Source organism: Scophthalmus maximus, chromosome 7 (assembly GCF_022379125.1).
Source record: "Scophthalmus maximus strain ysfricsl-2021 chromosome 7, ASM2237912v1, whole genome shotgun sequence".
Classification (NCBI taxonomy): Eukaryota; Metazoa; Chordata; class Actinopteri; order Pleuronectiformes; family Scophthalmidae; genus Scophthalmus; species Scophthalmus maximus.
The window spans coordinates 23,530,001-23,555,000 of record NC_061521.1 but is presented as its reverse complement, the minus strand read 5'-3'; the positions used below and the strand labels follow the sequence as shown (position 1 = coordinate 23,555,000).

Here is a 25,000-nt window from a genome sequence, read left to right as displayed (position 1 = left end):
AAAGAACAATTGAAAAGATTAAAAAAAGAAAATAAAGATGTATATAAATATCGTACAAAGAGTTGAATAAGATATTAATATGAGGGTGTAGGGGGGAGACGTTTTTCCGTCCTGACGCTGCCGTGAAGCTAGAGGCCGTGATTTCAAATGTAAAATCATTTGACTAAACTGACTTTCACTTTGCACTAATCAGAGGCCACATTGTTGAAAACACAAGAAAAAAACGAGCTCACAGTGAAGAAAGAGTTGGAAGAGGAGGATCTCCTCCGTCATCTGCTCTTATGGTCATTTTTAGGTTGTGGTCTCTGTCCAATCACGTATTTATTCCGCAACATTTTGTTTTTATTTTTCTGTTGATATTTAAAGGAATTGTGTTTTTTTTTTGATGAAATAAATCGTAGAAGTACTTTATAAAAGAGAGCACACAACAAAGTTTCTGAATTGCTGTACACTTTCCCATTCCCCTGTGCTGTTTTCCCGCTTTTTCCATTCTTTTCCATTCCAAATTGCCTTCATCCTTGACATGAATTCATTCTGACTTGCACTGAGATGTCAATTGAGAATATAATTTTATTTTGTCCTTTTGATTTCTTCATTTCTTTCATTCTGTTATTTAAAAAGACAACATCTGTTTCACTTCAATGTGCTAATAGATCACAAATGGTGGTGGTGGTGGTGGGGGGGGGGGGGGGTGAATCAACAAAGAATCTTTGTGATATGGTTGGTCTGACGGGAGCAGCTGAGGTGACAGCTGAGTGCAGGTCAAACGGTCACATGGACCTGTTCATTTGTGTGCTACTGGCGCCCTCTTGCGGTTAAGACCGGTATTGCAGATGTGGTCCAGTTGTTTCTGCTGCCTTATTTGTGTTGAGGACCAAGTGATGTACAGTAAGGACACAACATATGGCCTACAGTTAGTAATCCTGATGTGTTTAAAGTTAAATCTCAGGTCCTATTAATATTTTGGAAAAGACTGTTTACAGCAGTTATATAATTATACAGAAATGTAAAACGATGAAACTGAAAGTTGACTTGTCACAAGTAGGAAAAGTCCAAGTATGGAAAATAAAATTCATGATGGAAATGTGAAATTCCAGAAGGAATTAATTTATCGTTGTCTTCCACATTGTCCGGTGTTTATCGTTGGTCATGTGCAGTGGTTGAAAACATATTCAGGTCCCTTATTAGGTAAAACATTCCCAAAATGTCTTAAGTCGAAAAAATAGATGATGATTAGTGTGATCAGCAACATATACAGTGTGAAAGTATAACATAGTCACTATCCAGGGAGCATGGCTACTGTACTCTTTTACATTATAACTGTATAGTATTGAATTAATATAAATTAACCATTAACCTGACAAAAATATGAAATTATCAAAGTACTCACATAAAATTACAAATTGCTACACACGTGTAACCTCTTTATTAAATGTTTTCAGATACGTTTTTTTTAAAATAACCACAAGAGAGTGGAACAATACGTTTGTCAAATATAAAATATATATATCATATTAATAATAATATATTTTGATAAATGATGAAATACTACATCAGCATTACATATTGTGACAGTCGCTGTTATTTGTCAATATGCTAATTAAAAAGGACCCCGTGATAAATCTCAGTCTACCGCTGTTATGAAAACAACACTAGCATAATGAAATAGAATAAATAAAAAATAAAAAACTTCAGGCGGAAGTGTATTGATTCGCGCTTTTATTTTGTACGTACGTGCACTTGCGGCACTTCCGGTCTGCAGTTATCCCCGGTAGCTTGACTGCGCTCGGTCAGAGTCCGGGAGGCTGCGGGATGAGTTCCGTTCACACACACTGTTGCGCCTTGCACTGAAAATGGCAGCAGCATTTATTTAGTTTCCACTTTTATTATATGAAAAAGGAAAAAAAATATATATTAATAATAACAAAGAAACAAAGTGTCTTTCGGGCTTGTTATTTTTTTCCTTCAAATTTCACTCCTTTTTTTGTGCGCAGTGATTTGAAAAAGACAAACTGTGAAGAAGTTGGACGTCGTTTAACGGAGGTGAGTGAAAGATGTGTTTTTTTTGACATGTTCCTCTTTTATATATATATTCATAGTCACATATAATGGTTTTGCTGTGTGCTGCTGATGTAGCGGATGAAGGGAGGATGTGGTGAGCAGGGACACGCCGAGCTGAGCTGCTTGATCGCAGGGTGAACACCTCGAAAAGAGATTTATTATGATTATGATTATGATTATTTTTTATTATCATTATTATTTAAACGCGTTCAAATGCATCGGAAGAATCTGTGTTCACAGTCCGGGTCACATGTAATTAGACTTGACGAGTGTGTTAAAGGGGAAACAAGCCTCCACGCTGCTTCTCCTCCTGCTCGTCAGTCACACTTCACCTGCAGCGAGGTGTGACGTCACGAGCCTTCCACACAGTAGTTTGTTCGTCTTCTTCCTCTTCATCCTCATCATCCTCTCCATCCTTTTTTTTCATCCTGCTGAGCATCGTGTGTCGTGTGGTGTCGTGTCGTGTGAGCTCACATGTAAATGCACTCGAACACTCAGGTGCAGGTGATGATGTCAACAGTTTTTTTGAAGATGATTTCACCCATGATTTTTTTTTTTTTTTTTTTTCATTGGAAAAAAGATGTGTAACAATCCTTTATTTGTGTTGTCAGTCCAGTGCATTATAACACCATGCAGGTGCAACTTGACATTTTGTGTATTAACATTTTTATGAGCTCATCTTTGATATGCATTTTTTAAATGTATTAATTTATTCAACGCTAGGGGGTCCTGCTGATTTGGCTTTTGATTTTGCATTTAAAAATGTTCAAGCTCATCTTTGATATGCATTTTTTAAATGTATTAATTTATTCAACCCTAGGGGGTCCTGCTGATTTGGCTTTTGATTTTGCATTTAAAAATGTTCAACATATCATTTTGTGGTAGCCTTTTTTTCTTCTCAGCACAATATTGTCTATATGACATGACAATTTATTTATTTTTTGACGTAGTAAATCAACATATTGGACCCAAAAATACACAAGACACATCAAATCTGCTCAGGAAAATTATGTTGTTGTTTGGTTTTTTTTAACAATGTAACCCACAAATATGTTCAATGAAGCATTTTCAAAGTTGAAAATGTAAATACGGGTTATCATTCTTTTTTTTTAAATTGTAGCTTCCAAACAATTTATGTGGCTACATGGCTTTTCGTTTTGTATTCATCCATTTATTTTCCACTCTGCACTGCACCTTTTTCGTAAATTCCAGCATCCTCCATCATCCACCTCGACTGAAGCCATCTGTTCATTGATGGACTGACATGTTATGTTACTAATATGATCAATAAACAAAGGGAGTCAATAACAAAATGACAGTGAGTATGTGATCAGAGAATGAGTTCATGCGTTATGAATGGCTGAGTAAATGAATGGAGATGTTGCACTGGTATTTTTTCGGCGCACCACTACACACTACCAGTGTGACATCACAGGAGCCGAGCGGGAGGAGCACGCTGGTTATGACACATTAGTCTCTTAGCAACAGACCAACAGCATCGTTTTTCCAGAAGTCCTTCATGGACACGAGCTGCTGTTTATTTTGTCCGCAATACTTGTAGAAAAAATATTTTCAAATATTAAGACGTAAGTTATAAGTGAAAAGGAAACGTGAACAAAGTACAGACACAAAGAAACTGTACATGTGTGAGTGTGTTTTCTATTTGTGTCTTTTCTCCTCCTCGACTGAGGCGTCATTATTTCGGAGCTCCTGCAATATCTTTGATGTGTGTGTGTGTGTGTGTGTGTGTGTGTGTGTGCGTGTGTTAACGTCTGTGATTCGTTTTTCATTGGTTTTTCCACTGGTATTGATTATTGATTATTCTTCCTTATTATCGTACGAGCCGACCAATATGGATTTTTTTGATGATGTCATCGTTGTCCATGTCAAATTAGGAAATCAAATATTTCTAAGCGAATTGGTCAGAATTGAATTCAAATATGAGAATTTCTTCTGCCGTTTCTTGGTCCAACGTAATAGTAGATTCAATATTTTGGGGGATTTTCGACTGTTGCACCAGCGTTTGACATCTCTGCGACATCATGAAGGACATTTCTCGCTGTTTGATGATGTTTCAAAAATCAAAACTGTGCCCGTATCTCTACGGAGTGTTTATTCTAACCTTCAAGTTTAGACCAGCAGCACTGGTCGGCAAACCAAATGGTCAAAGTTTGATGCTTTGCTCTTCCATGGTCAGCCGAGACACAGCCAGTGGGCGTGTGGTTGTGTGGGTGTGTATGAAACTCAGCTGAAGTTGTTCCCCTTTTGGTTCCTTTCAGGGCGACTCGCTGCGAGCTCAGACCATGGCCACGACTCTAGGCTCGGCCACCGAGGGCCAGGCGCGCAGCGTCGGACCCCAGCGCTGCGCCACCCGGGTGGAGCTGTCCGTCACCGCCACCAGCCTGCTGGACCGGGACGTGGCCTCCAAGTCCGACCCCTTCTGCGTGCTCTTCCACGAGGTGGAGGGGAACTGGGCGGAGGTAAGGGATGGAGGGGCGGCGGGCCGGGTCAGAAGAAGAACTGAGAGACGGGGATGGAGATGGAGGAGGAGGAGGGGGCGGGGGAGGGACAGGAGCGAAGAAGAGGAGACAGGTGTTGAATCGGAGAGGGTTTGAAATGGGAGATTGAGGAGAAAAGGCGGAACAGAGAGATGGTACGTGGAGCTTCTTCGTGCTGTGCGTCAGCTCCGTGGATGTGGAGAGGCAGAGACAAAAGGGAGGCAGAGCTGAAGAGACGACAGACGGGAAGGTGGAAGATTTGAACCAAGCGTTAGAAGCGCTCTCAAGGTCGCATTCAGCCCCACGGCGGGTCTTCAGGCAAAGGGCCACATGAGGGGATTTTGTCTGTCGTCTTCTGTTAGCTTGAGAGGCAGCGTGTGTTGTTTGAGCCAGTTCTAAACTCCTGACGTCTCCTGACCATCTGGCAACACGAGCCTGAGCCCGGTGGGATGTTTGTGACTGTCGGTCCCTGGTCCTGGACCTGGTCACAGGCTGTAAAGTTAAAATGTATAAATGATGACTGAGATCATTTAAGAATCCGCCGACGTTGCCTAGTTTGTCCAGTGTTTCCAGTGAGACGGAGTTGTGGCAGCGGTGGTGAGCTTGCAAAGGGCGTTGCAAAGAGTACACGATCCTTTTTCAAGTCCAAGTCCAGACACCATATCTCGTAACAGTTCCAAAGAGGCTCATATACCTCACGTCGTTAATTCTTCCAATTATTCATTCTCTCTGCCCCTTTTTCCGGAATCATCTTGCATCCGTGCACATTATCATCGTCGCACAACAGTGTTACTGTTGGTGAAATTACTTGCGTTTATGCCGTTCTTTCAATCGAGGTGATGTATCGTTAGGAGATGATGCCTGACTCCGGGAGAATCTGCCTATTTTCCGAGATGACGGGCTCAAATGGAGAGTTCATTGTACTCGCCGTGCGATACTCAAGTGAAGTTGCAGGACAGTTTCGCCTTCCGCTGAATGATAAATGTGAATCGGTGATCGCCATTGCTTCCTGGTTGACATCTACTATGATAGTAATAATTCAGCAGCGGCGGTGCTCATCACTCAAAGCCTTTAATTGGGTCCAATGTGTACTGCAAATAGAAGGTTCCATCGCTGTTTCGGAATTTTCCCCGGCCGTTGTGAACACGTGTGACGCAGACAATCTCCCGCTGCTGTCCTCATACGTGAACTTCGTCAAATGTCTGGGAACGTCTTTTCAAGCACATTGCACTTCTGTTTCATGTTTGAACCCTGCTGCTTTCACTCCAGAAACAATATATGATGTGTTGTACGTGTGTATATATATACACACACACATATATATACAAATATACACACATATATATACATATATATATGTATATATATGATATATTCTCACGGTGTAGGAAGGGAAAAACATGAGCTTCAAATTGAAGATGCTGTAGAGGAACGTGATAATGAAGTGTCTGTGTGTGTGTGTGTGTGTGTGTGTGTGTGTGTGTGTGTGTGTGTGTGTGTCTGTGTGTGTGTGTGTGTGTGTGTGTGTGTGTGTGTGTGTGTGTGTGTCTGTGTGTGTGTGTGTGTGTGTGTGTGTGTGTGTGTGTGTGTGTGTGTGTAGGCTGCTGCCTCAAGGCTTCTCTGTAGGGAACAGCTGGTCAACAGGGCAAGCTGGCTTTTGTGTGTGTGTGTGTGTGTGTGTGTGTGTGTGTGTGTGTGTGTGTGTACGTGTGTGTGTGTGTGTGTGTGTGTGTGTAGGCGAGTAACTCTGGTTGTTGCTATAGCTGTCGGTCAGCAGGGCATGCGGCTCTGATGCGAGATTGCCAACGGTTACTATGACAACGGCAAGGGAAACAAAAGCTCGATGCTCCTGGAGTGAAGGAAGCGATGGAGGAGGCGGAAATGAGGCCGAAACCTTTCCCTCCGCAGCTCGCCGTTTCTCACACACTGGCAGCTTTCTCACTTTTTTCTCCCGCTCCCCTCCTGTCAGACTTTCTCTGACATCCCCTCCTTTTCTGTCGCCTGCCGTCCCTTCTCCGTCTCACCTCCCTGTCGATCTTCGTCTGCCTGGTGAGATAGAGGTGTGACAGGCAGCTGGGTCCATCGGAGGGGAGAGGGAGAAGGACCGGGCGTGAGAGCGAGGAGGTGTGAGAGAGGGAGATGAGAGAGGAAACAAGGATGAAGGGAATACCAGCGAGAGGGAGGGAAAGAGCGGATAGAGAAGGTGGGAAAAAAACTGGAGAAGAGAGGCTGAAGGGGAAGTGGCGAACGAAGGGGAAAAACTTGTAAGATATGATGGCAACTAAAGACTGGAGTATGAGAGGCTGTAAAAAACATGATCATGGAATTGTTGATCTCAGCTTTTCTAATGATGTGGCTCCGACCTCCCCCTCCTCCAACCATCAGACCCTAATGCTAATCCCAACACGCGTTGTGGACACAGATGAATGCCTGTAACACGGCGAGAGAGAGCAATCACATTATGAGTTGTGATGTTTTACCGCGGGATGCAAAAGAATTAAAATCACGTCGTGTTCTCCTGTGAGGCCAGTTTTTGTGATAATGAACCATTATTATATTCTTTCCAATTATATGTATCTGCCCCATATTCACGTTTAAGTGGAAAGTTGAATATAGCGTATGCGTGTATGTATCAGATTATTTTCAGAATGGTGAAATCAGTGTCGGCCTCGAAAGGTCAGAATAATTTAAGCGTCAGCAAAATGAACTCCGGATTATCAAAGATGACATATTAAAGCTCGATATCTTTATGTTACCGATGGATCAAATAACAACGTCCAATGTGAAAGGTGACGCATGACAAGCTGTGCAACCGAGAACGGGTTCAAACTCTGCGGCCGTCTTCGGGTTAGCCGAGAGTTTGAGTGTCTTTGAGCTCACTGTTTTTGGTTTTTACAACACATTACGTCATTGTTTTGCTTCAGTGTCCCCGCTCTCATCATCAGCGTCATGTTCGGCAGCAGCAGCAGCAGGCGGCCATCTTTCTGTGGAGAAGCTCAGGTTGATCCATTAGCCCATTATCTATTGCCAAAGTTGACAACTGGCGGTGAGAACAGCAGAGAAATGATCTGCGTAAGAGACATTGGGGCCAATTCTGTAACTTGTCCGAACCCAATTCACATTGGCATCCACGCGCCCACGCGCTCACGGTGAATGTTCCTGAGTGCTGAGGAGTCTGTCCGGACATCAGCCTCTGTGTCTGAAAGCAGCTTCAGGCTCACCACTGTACGATGTACATTTCATCAGCCTCAGCTTGGCTTGATGCTAATGTTTGCACGCTATAACCTGCTGATGCCAACCTTCAACACGTTAACATTAATGTTGTTGGGCATGTATGTAATATGAGGAAAGCGTCCGGACGTTGGTGCATGTCACAAGCGTAGCTATAGGACTGGGAAATCACACTGTTTCAGATCGTCAGGTCAACTTCAAACCGTATCGGCTGCCGTGAGCGGACAAGCAGCGTTTCACCGGCAAAGTGCCGACCAACTTTGACACACACTGGAAACTCCTTTCGCTCGTGAAGGAGAACACAGGACAAAACGAAAAGCCAGGCGGCAAAAGTGAACAAATGCTGTGATTTTATTGGAGCTTATGTGACATTTGGTCTTCGTGTTGGCCGGCAGTCTCAAGGCAATTCCTGTCGGCCAGCTGTCATCCCGCCCAGCTCTTCTTATTGTCCTTTCTGCCACGGATGACGTGAAGGGTATTTGTCTTTCTTTTAGTCGCCTGTTTTTGGTCGCCATCTCTTTTTTTTGTTGTTGTCTGATAGTGGACATGGACAGATAAAGATAGAGGAGGCAGAGAGGAGCCACCGGGGTCTGATTCATCCCTGAAGCCCGGTGAGCCAGGTTCACATCCAGAGTGACACTAATGTGCGGCGTGCACATGCAGCCTGCCAGACTTCCCATGATGCCACAGTGGTAAATTTTCCGCCTTTCAGGCCACAGAGCGCGGCCGTTCCTCCGGTGCCGTAAGCAGGCAGATGTTAAAAGCCCCTGTTCCCTCTGAGGTCGCTCTGCAGCATCTCTCTGCTCAGGTCAGAGAAATGTTAAATATCTATATACATTCATACTTGTAGAGTTACCTTCAATCCATATATACTATATTGTGATTATTTAAGAGTTATGGCAATATTTGCTTCTCATTTTCACCCCCCCTCCAAAAAAAACCCCCTAAAGAAATGATGATGATGTGATTTAATAATGTTTTATCTTCATAGTTAGTTAAAACATTTGCTAATTAGCATTAAATACTATTTAATAGTCAGCTATTCGAAAATAATCTGAGGCTGGTGGGAACGTCGTTACATTCACACTGATTCAAATGTATTCATTAAAGTAATTATTTGAAAAAGTTTAACTGGGAAACAAAGGAATCTGAATCAGGACCGGTTTTCAATTATTTCTATAAGGCTGGAACTTTCATTCTTTTTTTTTTAATGAGTTTTATTCAACTTTTAAATCCCATTCATAATAATTACACACTGACTACCAATTTCCCACTTTTCCATCTCAGCCATTCAGCAGCCAGTAATAACGATTTGTTTTGTATCAAAAATTCATTTGGAAATTGTTTTTTGTGGATCGAAATAAACAGATCAAACAAATGAAGCGCCTGGACTTTGGACTATTGAAATTAAGCCCGTGGGGAACTCGTATGGACCAGATTTTTGGGGGCACCGTGAGAACTGATCACTTGTAAAACCTCAGCTGGACTCATCCGCGAAAAGAGTTCGAATCACTGACGTTCATGGTGCCCAGAGGATGAACCCTGCTTAGTGTGATGGTGCCCCGACGCTTCCTCCTGCACCCGTCATGACGTTGAAGTGATTCATTTCCTCCTTGTGTCTCCTGTCGTTCAGCTGGGACGCACCGAAACCGCTGTGAACAACTTGAATCCCGTGTTCGGAGTGAAGTTTCAGGTGGACTACCACTTCGAGGAGATCCAGAAGCTCCGCTTCGCCATGTTCGACGAAGACAAGTGCGCCACGCAGCTCTTCGAACACGACTTCCTGGGAGAATTCATTTGTACGCTAGGAGTGGTACGGAACTCTTTATCCCTCCCAGTGCAAACTTGGCTCCTCATCAAATAGTTTGATGTCCAGATTTTTTTTATCCTCTCCTGTGTGTCTCTCTCTTTCCCTGTCTTCTAGATTGTGTCCAATAAAAAACTTCACAGACCATTGATCTTGGCCAATGGGAAGCCAGCTGGCAAAGGATCCATTACGGTGAGCGCCGGCGCCGCCGGGTGTCTCCGGACTTAACTCCCGTTGGCGCACGTAACTCGTGCTCTGCTGTATCATCGTGCGTGGTTGCGGTCGCTGTTGTCTCTTATCATAATGACACGGTTGCGACGGTTGACGATGACTATGAAGATGTTATTGTGGCTGCTCTGTGGGCTGGGGTGGATGCGGTAAATGTCGGTGTTGCGTTGTTTCTTTCTGCTGATCCCGATAGTTTTAATAACCAGTATTTGTGTTCCTTCAGATCACGGCTCAGGAGCTGTCTGACAACAGAATCATCACTTTGACCCTGAGTGGGCGCAAACTGGATAAGAAGGTAGGCGGTTGTTCTAGCTTGAGCCCCCGTCCTTATTGCAGTTTGGCTGACGAGACGGAAAAAAACCGGGATGGCACAGGAGAAAGACTATTTTACAAGCAAACTCCCTTGGTTTCATGCAGGACTTCTTCGGGAAGTCCGACCCCTACTTGGAGTTTCACAAACAAGGAGAAGACGGTAAATGGATGCTGGTGCACAGGACAGAGGTGAGTCATTGGGTTGGGGGATTAAAAAATCATCCGTCACCGTCGTGAGCCGTCGTTGTCGGCTAAACGTGCGGGAGATGATCACAGGTGCTCGGGTAATTCTACAGCTTTACGGTTCATCTGCTGCTCGGTGGGTTAATGATAACTTGCCTGTGTCTGTGTCTGTGACTTCAGGTCATCAAAAACACTTTAGACCCGGCGTGGAAACCTTTCACCGTGCCTCTCATTTCCCTCTGCAACGGAGACGTGGACAGAAACATCAAGGTCAGTGGCCAGGACACTGGTGTGTTATGGATTTCCGAAATAGATGTAAGAGATGACGACGGAATTGGTTGGCGTAGCGTTATCAGGTCATGGGTTATGGCCACCACTGTCATATGTTTTACAAAGATGTTCATCATGTTTAAAAAAAAAAAAAAAAAAAGTAATTTCTGTCCATATCAAATGTAGTAACACTTTGTAGTGTGACAATATGGAGAAGGTTAAAGAGGACCGGGATACTAGAGGAAAAGTCACTTTTCTCTCAAATAGGAAGCCATACAAGCTTGTCAAATAAATCAATTATATGTGTGTATATATATATATATATATATATATATATATGTAGATATATAATGTGATGTGTTCTGCTCAATGACAGGTTCTGTGTTATGACTACGACAACGACGGAGGCCACGACTTCATAGGAGAGTTTCAAACGACGGCGTCCAAGATGAGTGAAGCCCAGAACTCGGTGGAGGTAAAACATGTTTGGTGATTATTATTATTATGTTACATTTTTGGTTGATGAATCAAACTGTGGGAAGGACCATTATTATCCCATTTCCTATCAGATCCAACTCTACTTTGAGACATACGTGCACACAACACGCACCAGGCCACACTGCACCAACAGACTAACAAGCCCCTCGCCCGTTGCTATGTTCCCCAAAGTTCCCTGCCGTCGTAACCGCGTCTGACTCTGCTGCTGTGCAACGGAAAACCTGGAGTTCATGTCTGAAAAACAGCTTGAGATTTGACCGTGAACACATCACAGGGCTCCTCTGCCATCCGCCAAAAATCCAACTTTAACCGCCGAGCGGCAAAAAGCAGCTTCTGATTGGAGCACCGGCCGCCAGGCCAAATGTTGAAATTGTCTCCAACAGTGAGTAATGATCTACGACTATTAAAGGCTGTCTTCTCTCCTCCGGCGTGTGATGAGCCTCTCACTGGGCTGCTAATGTGCTTATAGATTCTTTCAGATCCTTATATCGCACAGTTTTTCTATGGCTCAGACAAGCTGCTCAACGCTCGGGTAATGGTGTGATTTAAAAAAAAAAAACACCTAAACAACACGAATCTCATCTTGCACAAAATATTAAGAATCTGAATACTGAATTGGCCGCAACTCTGTCCCTCGCTGAATAATGTTCAGTTTTAAATGCATTCAACAATGAAGATGGAATAACAATGCACAGACAGATGTGCTGAGCTGCTTTCGCCTAAACACCGTTGATACATTTATTGAGAATGCAGTTTATTCATTAGCATCTCTGTATATGTGTGTGTGTGTGTGTGTGTGTGTGTGTGTGTGTGTGTGTGTGTGTGTGTGTGCATGTTTTCATTTCGTCAAACTGAAAAAAATATATACTGTATAAAAAGACAGAGGCAGGATGGAGAGATGGGAGCGTGGAGAGCGAGCGAGAGGAAGACGAGAATATGAGCGGAACTTTTGAGATGTAAAACAGCCTTCAGCTGGAGTTTAGAGTTGCCTGTCGTATGCGTCTGTTTCGATCAAACACAATCGCCATCTGAAGTGTGTATGTGCGAGACCAAGCGTATCACAGATCCAGTCCTTATGGTCATTCTTCTTTTCGTCTTCATCACATCACAATTTAATTCAGCGTTTTCCATGAACAATAGAGTTACACCGCCGCGATTCTGTTCTGAAGTTTGACTATAGCAAGTTGACGTGACTGTAGGCGGCCCTCCATGTCCCGTCGTCTGTTCATGTCCTCCCAGCTCCTCTTTCCCGCTCAGCTGTCATCTCTCCTTTTCCCCATCATTCCCCTCCTCCTTTGCATTTTTTTTCCTCTATTCCTTCTTTCCTGGTGCCGATACTCCCCCTCTTTTTTTCATCTGCAGGTGGAGTTCGACTGCATCAACCCCAAGAAACAGAAGAAGAAGAAGAACTATAAGAACTCTGGAATCATCATTGTCAAGTCATGTAAGGTGAGGATGGATGGATGGATGGATGGATAGTTGGATGGATAGTTGGATGGATGGATGGATGGATTGATGGATGGATGGTTGGATGGATGGATGGGTGGATGGTTGGATGGATGGATGGATGGATGGATGGTTGGTTGGATGGATGGATGGATGGATGGATAGTTAGATGGATGTATGGTTGGATGGATGGATGGATGGATGGATGGATGGATGGATGGATGGATAGTTGGATGGATGGATGGATGGATGGATGGATGGATAGTTGGATGGATGGATGGATGGATGGATGGATGGATGGATGGTTGGATGGATTGATGGATGGATGGATAGTTGGATGGATAGATGGATGGATGGTTGGATGGATGGATGGATGGATGGTTGGATGGATGGATGGATGGATGGATGGTTGGATGGTTGGATGGATTGATGGATGGATGGATAGTTGGATGGATGGATGGATGGATGGATGGATGGTTGGATGGATGGATGGTTGGATGGATTGACGGATGAGTTCAGCTCTGCAGGTGCGTTTTAATTTAATTCACCATAATATTAAAAAAAGTATCAGTGGAAGAACAAAGAAAAACCAACCAGCTCCGTCCGACGCGCCTTCAGTTTTCTCCTCACGTCTCGCCACCTCGTGAAAAAAAATCCATCCTACACTCAGCTTAATGACACGTTATGATTATACCATTATGGATTTGATCAGCTGCCACGCTTCCGACCGTGCGTTCATAACTTCCTCAGAACGACTAATTAGTGTGGGAGCCGCAGAAGGAACACATTAAAACCGGGACACTGAGTCTTCAGATGCCTGTTGGAATCTTGGAACGGCATTAAAGCCGCGCGTGTGCGTGTGAGGACAAGCTTTCATAATTGATTCTTTTCCTTCTTCCTTTTTTTCCCCACATTGCAAAAATCATAAAGCGTGAAGCCATTGTACAGACGTACGCAGACACACCACAGTTATATACACACACACACGCGTACTGTACAGCACATGCACATAACGGCTAATGCAGTAATTATATTTGTTGGCTGCCGCCGGGGATTAGACTAATGACAGTAAAAATCCGTGCTAAATATTCGTTGTAATTGGAGTGGAGATTGTGTTCAAACAAGATAATGAGTGGCGCTCCGTCCGCGGTGCCTTATACACAGAAGGACGTGGGCTGTCATTATAAAAACATCGTTTTTTTTTACGGTTCGGCTTATGAAAATAGTTTGTTTATACAATGTTGACTTACACTGGAGCATTGAGGGCCATATTGAAGATTGGTGGGGGAAAAACAAATATTTTGATAACAAAGAGGTAATTTCCTCCACGCCTCCAGAGTCCACTCAGCTTCTTGAACAATCTTGTCAAAGTCCTCATACTTAACGATAATGCGGTGCCAAAAGTGAAGTATTTTGTTATTTTTGAAACCAATACTTAAACATAACTGAACAAGACGCTCCACATTTCTCATTTTACCGCCGGCGACAGGCCGATCTTCTGAAATTCCCTCGCGTAGTCTAGAATTGCAACTTTTTTTATAATCCTTCAAATTATGACTTTATCGTAAAATTGCGACTTTATTCTTCTTAACATTATGACAATTTTTTCTCGTAATATTACGGCTTATTTCTGCAAATCTCAGATTTGTTTTTCACCCTTTAATTGGCCCAAACTGCACCTGACTGTCTGAAGCAGTGAGAACAACAACGATCGAATCATTTCATAAATTTCATTTACCTTTATCCACCAATTTCTCAAAGGATCGAATATACCCTCCTCTCATTTGTGTGGCTAATGTTGTTGTCTCGGTTTTCCTATACCCCTGACTCTTGCGTCCTCTAGATTACGAGAGACTACACCTTCCTGGATTACATACTGGGAGGATGCCAGCTCATGTTTACAGTAAGTGTTATATTATAAGCATTCCTGGTGGGTTTTTTTTCTGCCTCTGAAATGACATGGTAATGAGATGCATGCTTCCGCATTGCTTTGCTCTTAAAACAAAAACAACAAAAAAAGGATGGAAAACAATCTGCACTTTCTATTTTTCTACCTCCCGGGGGTTTACAGCGGCATGATCATTACACATTCGGGGGAAAAGGAGAAGTGCGTGAGACAAGAAGATGTTTTAATTCAGAGACGGAGAGAATGTGGAGTAAAGAGGAGGAACGGGCTATTGTGACACCCTGAGTTGCGGCTACTTGGAATAGTGAAAAGAGAAAGAGGAGGCAAATACAACCGCATTACTTTTGAAAGAATACGGGAGTGTGAGGTTAAAATATAGGGACAGAGGGAGAACAGGTACAGAAAGAATATATAGAGCGTTTTTATTGGACATGGGAAGGAAGAGAAAGGGAGAGAACGACAAGCAGTCTGTTTTATAATCTTGTCAGGAGAAACTCATTCTTGTCCCTGGCGATGTCACACCTTTTGTGTTTAAGCAAACTTGTTTATAATGGGCAATCACACACACACACACACACACACACACACAGACTCAGTCCATTGAGTAGTTCTGTTATTACCCGTGGGTGTTTTTGTGTCCAACAAATGCAGCTGCACTGCTGATAAAACCCCAGAACCATGCAGACTGGCTTCACACTGTCACTGTAACACTCAAGTACTTGAGTACACACATTCTGAAAACACACACACACACACATTCAGCTGATATACAGAACAATGAGAGCCTGTACGTGATGCACATTTGTCTCAACAGAGCCTCTGCCCCGGTGACAGCCGTGGTCGGAGGCTTCATATTGGGGGGGGGGGGGGTCAAAGGTCAATGTGACCTCAGAAGAGAACACTTCTTCAGGTGTTGTGCGGAGGCGGCGGTGTTTGTTTGGTTAATGCAGAGATGCTGCAAGCGTCGGAGGATGTGTGTTCTGTACTTCTAGCTCATAGATTCAGGGAACACACACACACACACGCGCACACACACACGCGGACAGTCAACGACATCGCCTCCACTGTCGGCCTGTTATTTTCAAGTCGCCTTATCGTCGGGAGTGGCGCTCCAACGCAACGAGCATCCTCGTCGTTGCCATAGTGACGCTTTTTGTGCCGTTGACGACAACGCTCGCACCACGATGAATAAGCGAGGGAGAGAAATGTGTACAAGAGAGAGAGACACAACATGAACATATCATTTGGTTTGTCAGTGAAGGCCACGCGTGGTTTTTATCCTCGTAACGTGTTCTCACTTCTTAACAGTCGGTGAGACGAAATTCAGTTCTGCATTCACAAAACATTTACAGGTGATGACTAAATTGGGGTTTCATTCCTTTTTCTTTTTTTTATCTCCACCGACTTTGGTTTTGTAGTAGTAGTAGTGATGGAAGAGAATTTTTTGCCATTTTTTAGCTTCAGCCTCATTCTTTTAGTGCAATATGATGCATGAATCCATGAAGTTCGTCTTTAAAACCCTTTTTAAGGGGTTCTAGTTTTGAAAGGAGTCACCTGCACAAGTCAAAGTTCAACCGCAGACTGCAGGCTGATGAAATCTGCCCGTGACAGGTTTTTATTTCACACGTCCTCTCTGGCTCAGAGATGAGAACCTGCCTTTTTCTCAACTCCGTTATCGTCACCGTTATCTCTGCAATCTGCATTGTGTGGTGATACGAGAATAGAAAGGAGTAGAAAGGAGAACATTACAGGAGGATGTAGGACACAGTGAATCACAGAATATCTGATGATAACAGTAGTTATTGGACAGTAGGTAATAGTTGTTGTGTGATTCCCTCTTGGTGAGCAGTTCTATCTGTAAATGGCTGCATGTAGTTATTGGCGTATATTTCCTCACTCTGATTTGTGTTGAGCAGAATTCCAGTGCAATGGGAACATTTTCCTGTTCTGGTGATGATGAGCAGAGTGGGAACTCTGAAATCCCCACCGCTCTAATCTGTTGCCTTTTGTCACAGACCTGCAGCTCACTGACACACACACACACACACACACACACACACACACACCTAATACTGTCTTAACACAGATATATCCTCTCCTTCTTAGAAAACTAATTTACATACACATATGTGCCATATAACATAGTCCTCTTCACACACTCTCTCTCTCGCCTGCTTTCACACTTTACACACACACACACACACACACACACACATCCAAACACAGCGTCTCCCTCATACAAACATTTCATCACACATACCCTGGCACTCTGAACAAGCCGTACTGTGTGTGTATGTGTGTGTGTGTGTGTGTGTGTGTGCGTGTGTGTCTTCAAACATGCACCTTCCCTGCTCACGCACACGGACTGATTTAGACATGCTGCTCGAGCGCACGTAATCTCACAAAGATGCTTGATTGTCAAGGACGTCGTCCTCTCACATGCACATTGCCACTCATATGCATATTTCACACGCACACACACACTCGCACACGGAGCGGAAAGCGATCGTGCACAAAAACACACAGGCGCACACGCATGCATGCAGAAAGAGCTGTTCCGCGCTGTTCAATCAGACTTAGTTTGGCTCTAATCCTAATCTCCAGGAAGAGAAAGTCTCGGGGGCTGTGGAAGCTGGAGGAGAGAGAGAGAGAGAGAGAGAGAGAGAGAGATTCACCCTCCATCACAAAGGGACGGCCTGCCACTGCCGATGGGCTGTCGGTGGAAGACTCGCTTCAGCCGAATCACGCCGCTACTCGTGTCTTGTGTTCGATATATCATTCAGAGCGGCGTGGAGCGTCGCCGGTCGTGAGGGATCTTGGTGAGTGGCGAGAGGCAAAGGATAGTAAAAACACAGCGGATGCGTCGCACGCGGTGAAAGGGAGCACTTCCTGATGTACGAGCCGATCCTGGCACAGATGCCAAGGAGAGTGTCCACTGCACGAGAACCTGGCACGCTACTCGACGAGACTCCGGGGCGGGGAGATGTGAGATCCGTCTGACGGCGAACTGAGCGGTCGGCGCCCCTCGTTCATGGTGACGCCGCGCGCCTGCTCGTTGAAGCCGCGTGTGTTCGTCGCGTTGCGCCAAGTTGTACTTGTGCGTTGGCGATCGCCAGCGGCCGCGGGCGAGGAACGAGTCGGGTGGGGTGTCGTCTCCACGCCCATCGGATTTACAGCTGTCAGACTAACAGAGTCTGTCAGCGAGGGCAACAGGGCCGTAGCATTTCACTTATTCATACCACTGTCTCCGACAAACCTCCTCTTAACAAATACACACACACACACACACACACACACACACACACACACGTAAACATGAAGTGTTAGTCACTAGTCGCTCACTGAAAGACGCTGTGTGGAGGGTGGTCCTTCAGAAAACAGGACTGATTTCAGTCTGGCCTCCTCGCTCTCCTCCCTGCGGTGACCTCAAGTGAACCTAGGGGTCGGGCCTTCTTCAGAACAACGTCAGTAGAACATTTACAACACACACAAAAAACAAACTGGAAACCACAAATGCACAGGTGGCAAGAGTCGCCGGCAAGGGGCGGCACCAGATCTATGGCAAAATTGAAAGGACCCTTTAATGGCCAATGTCCCGTCCTTCCCATTAGTTTCATGGAATTCTGTTAAGGAGTTTTCGTGTAATCACGCTAAAAAAACAACCAAACCGTGAAAAACCTACCCTCCTTTGCTGATTATTTGATCCGTACCATACCATACACATGTGTGGGACGGCTGTGGCTCGGGGGGTTAGGGCGGTTTGTCCATCAACAACCCGAAGGTTGGCGGTTCGATCCCAGCCTCCCCCAGTACACATGCCGGTGTGTCTCATAAGATGAGATATGATACCATACATTAAAATAAGCCTGTATTAGTTGCACATTGCTACAGCAGCAAGGGACATCATTCAAATCAGAAGCAAAAGTCAAACAGTCCCAAAAGAAAAGACATGCAATATAAACGTAAGGAAAATACAACGGAGACACGATTGCACACGGAAAGATTTCTCAAGAAATGAGATGTGACACCTGCGTCTGCGTGGCCCCTGAACAACAGACACACACACACACACACACACACACACACACACACACAGCCCCCTAGTTCTGTCACCCTGCATCTCGGTGTCCGTCACTCTCGCCGCTCCTGCCGCTCTCCGCTCTCTCTCTCTCCCCCCCGCTCGGCCAATTTCCTTTTAAAAAATCTACGCCTCTCAGTTGTCGTCCACACTGAAGCAGGACACATTGTTTTCTTTTTCTATATACTTTTTATATAACTGATACAGATAGAGAGAGGGGGGGGTGGGGGGGGAGCTCTTTTCACCGCACAAACCGCTATCCGCACGCCTGAGGGAAAGCTTGTCACTTTTAATCTCATTTCTCGTGCTGCTGCGTGTCTCTGCATGTGTGTGTGTGTGTGTGTGTGTGTGTGTGTGTGTGTGTGTGTGCGTGTTCATTTTTGTGTCTACTGTATGTTTTCTCACAGTGTCACCCTGTGGTCATCTGTGTGTGTGTGTGTGTGTTTTTCAAATCTGTCCTCAGACGAAAAAGCCAGTTAGTCCCAGAATTAAGAAAAGCAGAATACAGTGGACGAATTGACCTTTCTTGTATTAGGGCTGTAACATTACATGATGGCAAAATAATGTGTGTTATCAAAAAGAGGAATTCGATTTTTAGTCGGGCAAAGAAAATAATAAAGTCCTATCACATCAATCGTCTCTCAGGAAAGGTTTTTTTCAAAGTTGAATCCGTGTTCTGACTCCGAGATGACGAGATGTTCGCTGTCTCCCTCTGTCACCTTCAGATCTCCACTTCACTTGTGTAATGTCGCTGAGTGGAACAAAGGAAGAATCTTCTTCTGTTGTTTTTTCAGTCTGTGTTATCAAGTTTTGAATATGGAAGTATAATGTAGTTTTACATAATTACTTGGTTTATTATCCTTACTAGCCTTTCACAGACATATTGGTATCAGCGCTTATGTTTACCGATATGAAATATTTGATTGTACGGAATAAACAATGCAGAAAGAAATGTGCATTTGTGTTCACATTTTATTTTCTTAATTCAAGTTCTATATATTTGAATGCAGAACTTTTCTTTTTATCTATAGTTATTTATGATAAAGTTTATGGTTGAAATAAAATATTAAGCCTTAATTACATTTCTTTGTCATAAAAATTCTATAACAACGTCTTAGGAATCATTGACAGATTAAAATATACAAATATATATATATACATATATGTATCGAAAAGATATATCTGTATCGGAAATCTTGCACTCCCTTATATCGATATCGGCCCCCAGAAATCCTTATCGTTCGGGCTCGATTATTAAACCCAACAACTTTGTGTAGATGGCAGATGAATTCTTCTACTTTCTAGACATTTCCCATTAGAGTAAAAACATATTACACAGAGGGACATACTAATATCTCTGAGCTCGTACGAGCGAGTTCCTAAAGACGACCTCCGATGTGTCATGTCTCTGTATCGCCCCAGGTCGGTATTGACTTCACGGCGTCCAATGGGAACCCCCGAGAGCCGTCCTCCCTCCACTACATCAACCCGCTGGGCAGCAACGAGTACCTCGCCGCCATCCTGGCCGTGGGACAAATCATACAGGACTACGACACGTGAGTGATCCATGTAGCGGAGAACAGACACGGATCTGGTCCACAGAGTGTTTCTACAAACACCCACCTGCTGTTTTGGGAACGTAACGGTTAGAAAAAGAAACTGTCATTTCCATGCGCGTCACACAAGAATTTAACAGGTTTATCAGTTCGTTAATATCCATCTGCTTAATCCCATCACCTACCCAGGATCTACTGTGCAGTTCTTAATCATGGTGATGATCAGTGATGCACATAGGAACCGTCTGATTTTCATGTTTAAGTGTTTATGTATATACACAATGTTTATACAGTATATATATATACATATATGGATATGGATATGATTTTATATATATACTGTATATAAAATGTTAAATACTGATCTGTTTTTCTTCTTTTTCTGGCGTGGCAGCAATGCCTTTCTTCACACCTATACTTTTTATTAATTATTATTCTCTCTCATCAATTTTCTTTTTTAAAGAATAAAATGTTATATATGTAGAATGTTATAGATTCCTGTGAATCCCGCCCTTCACATAAAGTGTCTCTTTTCCTCCAGAGAAGCCATTTTTACTGTACAATATTACTTTACTTTTCTTTGCTTTTCTTTCTCGCACCTCTCTGCGTGTTTCTCTGCAATGCACGTCAACCAACGTGTGTGTTTTTTGGGAACAGGGTAACGGGATTTCCTCTGCCTGTCTAAATCCAGCTTGTTGAATTTGGTTGAGAAAAAAGAAAAAAAAACGCACTTTCGTTCCAATCTGTTGTCATGGTTTCCTCCTCAGCGACAAAATGTTTCCTGCTCTGGGATTCGGAGCCCAACTCCCACCAGACTGGAAGGTATGTGTGTGTGTGTGTGTGCGTGTGTGTGTGTGCGTGCGTGCGCGACATATAAACAGCGAGAGAAAAGGGGCGGGGGGGGGGGGGGGGGGGGGCGGTGTCATATGCACACTCACAGTTAAAACAAAGCCTGTATTGTACATATTGTACATACATTTCATAAACACGGAGCCACACGCGGACTGTAAGCAGCATTGTACACATGCATATTCACATGATTACGCAACTGTCAAACCCATCTGTGTTGCCATGGCACTGAGCTGATGAAAAGGACAAAGGAGAGAGAGAGAGAGAGAGAGAGAGAGAGAGCAGTACACAGAGAGATGGAGCGAGGGTGGGAGGGAGAAGGTGTGGGAGAGAAAGACAGTTTTATTTCTCAACAATATTTGACAGTGCAGTGAAGGATGTATGTCACGTTTTCATCCACTGTTGGGTATTTCCCCCCCCGTCTCCTCCAGGTGTCACACGAATTCGCCATCAACTTCGACCCCACCAACCCCTTCTGTTCAGGTGAGGGTACAGTCACAAGCAGCACTGACGATAAGTTTTTATATCATGCTTCAATTTGAAACTTTGTATTTTAATGTACGGATCTGTGTAGCCTGAATCTTTTGAGACACATACCAATATAATGTAAAATCAATGTAAAAATGATCATGATAAATGAGCAGATACTTTTTTTCCCTAGTTAAATAGATGAATACTTTATCGATCCCAAACTGGGAAACTCTATTGTAAAGGAGAGATATTCATTTTGATTTGATTTTGTTTTCCTCACCGATAACTGAACCATTAACTGTTAGTTAACTGACAAGATTAAACACGTTCTATTCAGAAAGGACAAGTGTCTGTGACACACACACACACACACAAACAGTCAAATACAACAATGACTTTCTGATGACTTGAATTGTTGCATGTGCATGCAGCAGCATGAACAGTAGAACAGGAGGATTCCCACGTCGTCACACACCTGCGGTGCAGCTAAACAGTACAACAGAAAACACATCCTTTCCTATAAATGACCGCGACCGTGGCAACATCACATTTGTCCCACCACAGTTTTTTCATAATGATCATAAACAAATCTCAGACTTAACTATGAACTTCCCTTCCTTTACCCACGGAGCGTCTTCTGTCATTAGGGAACTCGTAAACGCGTCTTTTGATTGCTCATTTATTACATATCTAGTATTTATCGATCACCTATTCATTCACATTTGACGTATCTATTCCACTCTCCCGTCTCAAAACCAAGGTCTGACCATTTCTTACCCCTTCGTCGCCTTTTTGCAACCGTGGCATACGATATTGATGCAAACAAACTCGACCTTGCTTTAACCCTTGTCCCTTTCCCGCCTCTGTTCCTATTCGCGGTTGACGTCAGATGAAAACGCCAGCGTGAGCAGACGGGAATTAGCGAGCTAAAGAAACATTGTACGTCTTCAGTATTATTGTATGTTGAAAGATGACTACAGCAGCAAAAAGGACCGCTGCGACTTTGTGGAGATTGAGAGAACGCTACGGGAGCATCGGAATAAAACAACGGACGTTTCCTTCACTTTGAAGAAAGACGTGATCAGGGTTTTCTCGCTCCTCCACGAGTGTCTTGCCGAAAGTGTGAGTGAATAACACGTTCACACTTCACCTACTCTTGCTGCTGGAGACATTTGCTGGCAGCGTGAACACTATCGCGCAAACAATTACCGCCGATAATCGAGGCAACTTAATTCCCTGTTCCCTATTCATTTAGAGTTCAGCCCTCAAGAGGTTTCAAATGCCTGGAGAACGTCCCCGCGACGTCGCAACTGAAGAAGCAACATGTCTTTAACGGAATTCTGCAAAAAGTGAAATAATTAAATAAGAGGATAAATAGCTTCCAAAAGGTTTCAAAGCCCAGTCATTCTATTTTTTCTCTACACTGGCTCCCTGTCCAATTCAGAATTTATTTAAAGTTTTTTTTAAGTTTGCTCGTTCGAATGTACGGCTCCGTCACTGTCATCACACATGAAATCTGCAATTTCTGTCACTCTATTGAAGAAAAATAACTCTATATAATAACTAATAACTAATAATAGCCTTTTCAAACTGGCAGTCGAGATGTAGTTTTCCACAAATTTCATATTGTCGCTGCCTTTTGTTGTTTAATTCTTTATCATTGTAAGACTTCTGTATTCTTGTATGTGACGTGTAAAGCACTTTGAGACCTGGTCTGTGAAAGGTGCGATATTAAATAAACTTTACTTACTTACACCTGATGCAATGATTTACGTTTAGCAGCTTTCAGCCATGATAGCCACAGGACTGGAGGGATGGACTTGGTTGGTTGCTCCACCACTAAATAATAATAAGTTAGTTATTGAATGAAATCCTACCTACTTGAGTGTCTGGAGAAAATGTTACATTTTCCAGTTTGGAAAATAATGCCGGTGTTCTCTGGAATGACCAGCAGAGGGCGACTCCACTGGATGCAAAGAAAGATCAGTTCCTATAGAAGTCTATGAGAAAATGACTCGATGATGAAATTACTTGATTTATAACGTCAGTAAAAAATAATCTGAGGAGTTTATGGTTCAATCGCTAGTTTCAAGTCTTTTTCGATGCAGCATGTTGTTCATTTAGTAAATTAGGGTCCCGTTTAGAGTAAAATAGGCGATACAGCAGCGCATGCATTGGAGTATGGATACAGCGTGATTGACGGCTGGTACCGTCCAATCAGTACGTGGCTGCAGGTGTAGCTGCGCGAGCAGTGGCCCAGCCCATATGTCTGGTTACCAAAAAAACAAGATGGCGCCGGTACGACAGTTCACAAACCGATGGGTGACATCACGGTGGGTTCAAATACAAGTGGTACTAGAAGCGTCCTCAACCTCACTTAATAAATACGCCGTGTGTAACTAACGTCGCCTTCGCGTCCCGTTTAAATCGTAAATCCTCCGCACCCTGCAGCCTATTCGAATGCAACTCGAGAGCGTCCTTGCTTAATACGGAGCAATTGCATCTGCTAATGTTTCACTAGCGTTTGAAATGTGCAGGAATGCAAACATGTGTTTGTTGACGAATGCAAAACGGCTGCTGAGAGCCCCGACTGCGAGGACCCCCCCGGATGGAAATTGTGCCGCGCATATTTCAGCCCGACGGAGGCGAGAGGTTTGTGCCAAACAAGTGCGGTGACGCTCCGCCTGTGTCGAACACATCGAGTGCTGCCTCCTTCAAAACGGCTGCACAGCTTGTCATTATTAATTCATTTATTTATTTATTTATTTATTCATTGAGATTAGCGACAGACTCTCTGCAAACTATGTGTGCACATAAAAAGAGCATTACAGCTCGTCTGGGCACAGATGACTTAGTGCACTCCAATAGGAAAAAGACTCAACAATGAATCCTGATTTTTCGACGACCGCATTCAAGTGCGGTTGTACCTGCCCCATGAAACATTCTCCATCTTCCTTCTTCCCCTCCGCCCCTCTCGCCCCACTAGGTGTGGAGGGCATCGCCCAGGCCTACTCCGCCTGCCTGCCTCACATCCGGTTCTACGGCCCGACGAACTTCGCTCCGATCATCAGCCACGTGGCCCGTTTCGCTGCCCAGGCCCTCCAGCAAGAGAAAGCGGCGGTGGGTTTAACGACGACTGCGCCGGTTTCTTATCTCCACGTGCCACATTTGAGTTGTTCTCCATTTGAACCAGAGGGATGAGACACAGCGTTCTCATGTATTACAAATACATGACAGAGCGGACGGCTACTTACTGCTGTCTGTCAGAACACCCTCGTGTGTATTCTGGCGATACACTTGGTGTTTATTGTCCATAACTGTGTGTTCATACATGTATAATCACCTGCAGCCAAGAACCGAGGTTTTTTCGAGTTATTTATAGTTACATGTGTTGACCCGACTCCCATGTATGCCGCCATGTTGAATATACAGTTTAGAGCTGCAACAGGAAATCGATGAATCGATAAGTAATCGACCACAAAATTAATCGGCAACTATTTTTGAAAATCGATCAATCGGTTCAACAAGTTTTTTATGAAAAGGAAGTCAAAATTCTTTGATTTGATCTTCTTAAATATGAATATTTTCTGGTTCTCTGTGGCAGCA

General features: G+C 43.8%; 2 protein-coding genes across 6 annotated transcripts in view; both read left to right on the top strand.

The window, feature by feature from the left end:
• nlrc5 (NLR family, CARD domain containing 5) overlaps positions 1–587 on the top strand; it is a 31,742-nt gene extending 31,155 nt beyond the window's left edge. For all 5 annotated transcript variants that reach the window (XM_047333176.1, XM_035642123.2, XM_035642121.2 and 2 more), the window contains one exon: positions 1–587. This exon is cut by the window's left edge and continues 876 nt beyond it. The gene's annotated coding sequence lies outside the window, so the exon portion shown is untranslated.
• A 117-nt stretch (positions 588–704) lies between these two features.
• The window catches only part of cpne2 (copine II), a 30,848-nt gene continuing 6,552 nt past the window's right edge, over positions 705–25,000 (top strand). The window contains exons 1-14 of the mRNA XM_035642137.2: positions 705–2,043; positions 4,341–4,541; positions 9,424–9,603; positions 9,715–9,789; positions 10,049–10,120; positions 10,243–10,326; positions 10,501–10,590; positions 10,967–11,065; positions 12,451–12,537; positions 14,378–14,437; positions 19,941–20,074; positions 20,842–20,896; positions 21,355–21,406; positions 24,381–24,514. Of these exons, the coding sequence (XP_035498030.2) occupies positions 1,891–2,043; positions 4,341–4,541; positions 9,424–9,603; positions 9,715–9,789; positions 10,049–10,120; positions 10,243–10,326; positions 10,501–10,590; positions 10,967–11,065; positions 12,451–12,537; positions 14,378–14,437; positions 19,941–20,074; positions 20,842–20,896; positions 21,355–21,406; positions 24,381–24,514 (1,476 nt within the window). The 5' untranslated portion in view covers positions 705–1,890. The remainder of the gene's footprint in view (positions 2,044–4,340; positions 4,542–9,423; positions 9,604–9,714; positions 9,790–10,048; positions 10,121–10,242; positions 10,327–10,500; positions 10,591–10,966; positions 11,066–12,450; positions 12,538–14,377; positions 14,438–19,940; positions 20,075–20,841; positions 20,897–21,354; positions 21,407–24,380; positions 24,515–25,000) is intronic.